Source organism: Choloepus didactylus, chromosome 13 (assembly GCF_015220235.1).
Source record: "Choloepus didactylus isolate mChoDid1 chromosome 13, mChoDid1.pri, whole genome shotgun sequence".
Lineage (NCBI taxonomy): Eukaryota > Metazoa > Chordata > Mammalia > Pilosa > Megalonychidae > Choloepus > Choloepus didactylus.
Genome location: NC_051319.1, coordinates 63,167,602 through 63,174,045, shown reverse-complemented (window position 1 = coordinate 63,174,045; position 6,444 = coordinate 63,167,602). Strand labels below are relative to the sequence as shown.

The following is a 6,444-nucleotide window of genomic DNA, read 5'->3' as shown; positions in this document are numbered from 1 at the left end:
GGGAAAGAGAGATGAGAGTCCAGGATAAAGCAAATATAAAGAAATTCCATGAGGAATTTGGATGAAGGGTACAGACTTTTCTTTCACTTTTTCGTTCAGTCTGAAATCACGTCAAAATAAAAATAAAAAAATAGAAAAAAATTTCGTATTCAACATAGTCAAAATAATTTTTCTTTCTGCATAATTTCTTGAATTTTATTGTTCTGGTTATCCAAATGAAGAAGCTGGAAATCACTCTTCTGAGCTTGTGAATTCCTGGCCAACCAGATGGCATTCCCTGTCATTTAACAGCATTAATGCTCAGGACATATGGAATTTAGTTAGTATTATTTAGTTAACCAAAAACCTTTAATTTCTCTCAGTGGAGCAGAGTGAAACATTTGAAGGGATTTTTTAAAAATCTTGTTTTCTTCAAATAACATTACTGTAGTGTATAAAGTAGTCCCTTCCTCAGTGAGTCAACTTACAACTTCTCTGCTAAGATATCTGTGGACATGATCCTTCAATCTTATATCAACTTCAGAATTTATTCTTATAAAATAATTTATAGAAGTATATTTTATAAGAATTTTTTTCTGTTTCTCAAAAAATATTTTTACAAGGGTTTACACAGGCAGAAAACTAGATGTTAAACATTCTTGACTTAATAGAGATATTTATTTGCAGTGAGAAATAAAACATATTTTTGGTTGCATTGTTACATTTACACAATTTGCCTAGATAACTGAAATACCATAAAATTCAAAATTTTCCTGAGAACCTGTTACAAGAGTCAAAAAGTAAATGATAAGAATAATTAAAACTATTACAGGATAAATGAACACATTTAGTCTAAAGTTAAAAAAATATTTATTGTATAATTTATTTGTATATCCATAATAAAAGCTAATATCTTTGTTTTGCTAACAAGAATAACTTTAATAAAGGTGTTCTAACTATTTTAAATACTTAAAAGTTCCTCAACTTCTTCATTATTTTAAATATATCTTGACATTTATTTCCAAGGCAAAAACCACAGAGCTTGGACCAGTGAAATATTCTTCATGATAAGCACAAATGAGAAAATCTGAGATAGCTAAACCTCAAAATTTTTTTAATAAAGGAAACAGACTGGGATGTATTATTAAAAATGCAATTTTAGGTACATATGTGATTTGGGAAAGGCTTAGGTAAATATAACTTGAAGATAAATAAAAACACAAAATCAAACATTGCTATCATCTACTCAAAAGACACTAATTCAAAACAAGTTTAACTAATAGGCTACTAGAAAAAATAAAAATTTAGATGGAAAAGTTCACAAAAAGAGGCATTAATCATCAAATGTAATTTTTTTCCCTTGAAACACAGCAATTTTAGACTGCTGTTCTTTTCGTCTCTTGCTTGCTTCCCACGAAGGATGAAGAGGCAGCTGCAATTGTTTTTTACTTACAAGTCCTCTTTGTGCACTCTTATTAAATTGATTCTTGATCTGAGGTTCATTTTGCCGAAAACCTGGGAGAAAATGAAAATAATGAAAACTATACACTAAATAGCATACAAGAGAAATGTATTTCTTCTTCTTCAAATCAATATTAAAGGAAGACATTTAGAGAAAGGAAACAGTCGAGTCAGTATGAAAGGCCTTCTCCACTCCCCCTAAAAAGGGGAATCTTGTATTTACAAAGGAACATCATTAGCTGTTATGAAAGGATTCCTCTTCCTTCTGTTACTGAACAAAACAGTGTTCTTACAAAGCAAGTTATTAAATCTACTCAAACATAAGACAAAGTTCTTTCTTAGTAATAAAGTTATCCTTCAGATATGAGGGTGACAACTTTTACTCTACTCCTCACAGTCTCTTTTATTACATGGCACTTTGATTACATTATTTTGAACAAGCTACTGTTTGTGGAAAACACACTATAGACTATGCACATTTTAGATGCTAATAGGGCTTAGCTGAAAGAATCAAAAAGAAAAATGGAGACAACAAGTTTAGTATAGATTAATCAGTTCTACAGGGTGTATAATTCCTCAACTACAATGCAAGTTAGACATCATTGTCAAAAAGCCTTTAAAGATCTCTTTAAAAAGCAAATGTCATGTTATACAAACAAGTGCATGTGGTTTCAGATAACATTTCCAAAACATCATTGTACAGATTCAAAATGTGCCATATCTTGTGCAAATCACATGCTCTAGCAGTCCAATACTCAAAAAGTAGCTCTACTGATATTGCAGAGTTTAAATGAAAGCGTTTAATGAAAATTGAGGTCCTAGGAGTAAAAAGAAAGAGTTTGGCAAACACATGGCAATCTGCCAATCTGCCATATATCTGCAAACATAGGATAACTATGAATATAAGGCAATCCTGCATTTTTCCAATGAGAAGATCCAAGTAAAATGTATTTTTTGTCATTTTTTTGCTTGCTTGTATATTTAAAATATTTATTAAGATGCACATAAAAATTTAGTTTATATCATATATAAAATAACACAGTTTAGAAATATCACCTCACTCAAATCTCAATTTTCCCACTCAAACTTGCTAGCCTCAATGTAACAGACATGGAATGAGAGTGGGGGTGAGGAAAAACAGATATAAGGCAGATTTGAGAACTAGAGCTACAAAATAATTTTTGGTGTGGTTACTAGCTTATGGATGGACTGACTTGCAAACAAAGAGGTAAAAAATTCATGAAGGTTTTGAGGGAACTAGTATTGTGAAAGAAATCACAAGCCCAGGCTGGAAAAAAACCTCTGTTAGACTTCAAACAATCTTCAGGACTTATCATATATGTACCGTCACCTCGGGCAAACTCTAAGAAAGACACACTCAAAGTCCATTTCAGATGTGGCTATGGAGGCTAAAAAAAATCCTCCCCAAATGGTAGAGTCAGAGACCATGGAGAACAATGTATTAGGAAGTTGCTCTCAGCTCCTTTACAGTCCTTGGCTAGCAAGATTCTAGGTAGTAGATCTATAACTGTTGTGTTACCTTTCTTTCTTCCTTTAACTGATAGATTTATTGTGGTTAACTTGTTTCAGCTCTGCCATGGCATATTCAGCATAAGGTTGGGGCTTATACTTTTATCTTTTTAGTGTACAGGTCACCAAAATTTGAAGAGTTATATCCATGGGGAATGGAAATCATATCCATGATGGAAAACATCACATCATCACATAACCTAGATTTGGAGCTGGATGCAATGACTGGATGGGACTTTGGGCTGTCTTCCTTGGGAAGGAGGTTAATGTGCTCTTTGTATGGGAGTAAAAGTGAAATGGCCATCTGGTGATTGAAAGGATTGTCAGTGGCAGACACAGTTATGTGTTCAGTTATGTGTTCTGACAATGAAAAGTGGGAAATGAAATCTATCACTTTCAGGCCTGGGCCATAAAAACCTCCCTCAAAATTCTCAATGCATTGGAACAACCAGATCCAACAAGCTACTGTGTGTGTGTGAATGAACACTCCCTTATGCCCTATATTTTAATGCTACACATCTGTTTTGGATTGTATATTGTGTTTGTGTATTTATGCTTTGATTCATAGTAATTTCTCATGTTATGGAACTGATTTGCACTGAACACAAACTGTAAAGAAAAAATGGCTGAAAGAGCAAGAAAAAAAAATTCTCCACGCACACTACAACATTCTGTTGGCCAAATGGAGAATTTCAGTGTCCCAGAAGAGGAAACCAAAAAATGGAAGGAGACAGATCCTTGAATAAGTAGATGGAACAGAACTCTCTACCAATTCGCAGTGGACAGAAACGTGAGTGACAAGTAATTTTTTATTGCATTAAATAAGCCAGTGAGAGTTTGAGATTGTGTACAGCAGCCAGCCTGCCCAAATATATTAAACTTTATTCGATTTCTTATGAATTAAGTTGAAAATAATCTAAACTTACTCTTGACCTAGAAAGTAATATACTTGTTACTGAATGCTTAATGGCATGGTGTTGACCAATTAAGATAATTTTTACAATAATTTATTTAAAGACAGTGTTTGATTTAATTCTAGACAAATTATCTAATTTTTCATATTGCTTTTGTCTATAGCTCTTTCCTATTAGCAGGACTCAGGGAAAAATCTCTCCAATTACAATGAAACTGTATAGTGATAAGCATAAAATGCTCTGTTTCCATTTCTGTGGGTACATAATTCATTCAGGCTATCAAGCAACCACAATTTTTCATACTTTCATTTTGGCAACTATTGCTCAATTGCATATGGAGGTCAGTCAGCCATTAATACATACCTAGGTTTCTGCTTTTTGGAGCCTGTTCTCTATAATTTTTAAAAGAAGAAAAATATCATTAGGACATTTAAAAGATAAATAAATCCTCTGATCTTAAGAGCACAACACAGTAAGATTGATTATAAAATTGTTTCAAAGCACTATTATATTCCCCCATCCCACCAACAATGAATAAAACATTATGAAATGCCAAGGTTTGGTTACACTGAAGATTTGCTAAACTCCCAACATTACTAGATGAATATGAAGGACTTTTCCTCACATCATCCTTATGGGGGCTTTTGTTCATAACTGAAAAACACCCTTTTTTGAGGACTGTCTAGGTAAGGAATTCCAACAGTCTCACAGGGTAAATGAGTCATGAATAACAAATATTAAGATTTACATTACGTGGGAAGAGGATGGGGTAGTGGTGTGTTATTTTAAAAGAAGAAAACAATGCAGCCTTTTGGGAGATATAAGTAAATATTTTAATTATTTTCAAGGCTCCAGAGGAGGCTGTATGTCTTTTATACCATTAATTCTTTGAAAAATTTCTACTTCACATTTTAAGTAGAAATTATTCCATTAAGGAATATCCCTGACATAAAAAGAAAAGCAATTTACCGAGGAAAACAGCTGTTACTGAAGAAATTAAGTAACCGTGATTGTTACTCTGCAGTGTGAAGATATCCTCTATCAGATAAGAAATACATATGGAGTTAAATTTACTGATTTATAATGGAACAACTGTGAAAACTGGTGGTTAACAGCAAGGATGGAGACAGCAGCATTACCCAATATAAAGCAGTCTGAAGAAACTCAGTGTTAGGCAAGCAGCCTTAGATACTGAAATAGGAATACACAATAAAATGATTGATGCTTATAGTAACGGCCCTAGGTCATCAAAAAAAACAGCACGTTATTTTTAGGAAGTTCTGTTAAAAAAGAAATATGACACATTTTAAAAATTTTTCATCAAAAACTAACTCAAAGTTTCAAAACTTTGAATAATTGAAGGGATTAAATTAAATTATCTAGAAAAATTATTTGGTTGTAACATCTCATTTTCTGATGAAGCTTGATAAATGAGGCACTTCCATATATGTATTTTTATATGTTTTATCAGTATAAAGTTGGAGAGGGCCAAGTCTAAAAACAAGACGTGTTGTACAAACTAGAATATATATGTGAGATAGTTTCTTACCTGACTGTTAGGATGCGTAGATATTTCACTTTTTTTAAAATTAAGAACTAACAATTATTTCAGAACAGAAAAATTCTCTTACCTTCTAGAGTTTTTAGATCCAGATAAAGAATGGAAAAATACCGATTCAAACTTTCTAGCTTCTGTACTTGGCTTTTTTTGGTCATTTTTTATATTCCAGTGGGCTTCAAGTATTTCCTTTTCAGGTAACACTTCTTGGGGGGCATTTTGTTCCTTAACTGAAGAATGGGAGCTACTTTCCTTCTTTCGTGTTCGTCTGGCTTTCCCAATGAAGAAGTCATCACCACTATCGCTATCCTCAGACAAGGAAGACTGTCTGTAAAATCTTTCTTCAGTGCTGTCATCAAAATATTCCTTTTCTTCTTCATGCAATTCTTCCCCATCACTGCTATCACCAAGTGAGCTATCAGACACTTTCTTTTTTTTAGTATGACTTAATGTTTTCACTTGTGAGTCAGAAGGTGTCCTCTGGGGTTCAAGTGGGACTACAGAATCCTTTCCAGAAGGCTTTGATGAAGAACTTAAAATGTCTGCTGCTTTAAGTCCATGTTCCATCTTGCCCATTTTTTCTTTTTTATTATTTATTGGTTTCTTTGCCAGTATTGTGGCTTCTTTCTCTTTTTGCCAACCGATAATAGTTCCTTCATGCTGTAACTTACTTGCATCATTGTTTGAACACGAAGCATCTTTGGAATGATTTTCTTCCGAGGCCTTTGATGCTTTAACTTCCACAACATTTTGTCTTGCATCTTTAAAGGCTTTGACAGCAGCTATGTAGACAAAAAGCACATGACTTGCTTCATCATTGAAACATAATATAAAACACCACTGTTTCAGTATAATATTTTAAAAATTGTTTGGGAACTCTTAGACGAAAATTAGGACATTATATTAGATATTGATAAATGGGTCTGAAATATAAAGAAATCTTTTGAATTGTGAAAAACCAAATTTATATAACATGCTCAGATTTACCCATCTTAAACCTTC

At 33.0% G+C, this 6,444-nt stretch overlaps 1 protein-coding gene across 1 annotated transcript in view; it reads right to left on the bottom strand.

The window, feature by feature from the left end:
* Positions 1 to 635: 635 nt before the first annotated feature.
* SRFBP1 (serum response factor binding protein 1) overlaps positions 636 to 6,444 on the bottom strand; it is a 104,501-nt gene continuing 98,692 nt past the window's right edge. The window contains exons 6-8 of the mRNA XM_037801897.1: positions 5,516 to 6,224; positions 4,248 to 4,276; positions 636 to 1,494 (exon numbers count right to left, since the gene is read on the bottom strand). Of these exons, the coding sequence (XP_037657825.1) occupies positions 1,313 to 1,494; positions 4,248 to 4,276; positions 5,516 to 6,224 (920 nt within the window). The 3' untranslated portion in view covers positions 636 to 1,312. The remainder of the gene's footprint in view (positions 1,495 to 4,247; positions 4,277 to 5,515; positions 6,225 to 6,444) is intronic.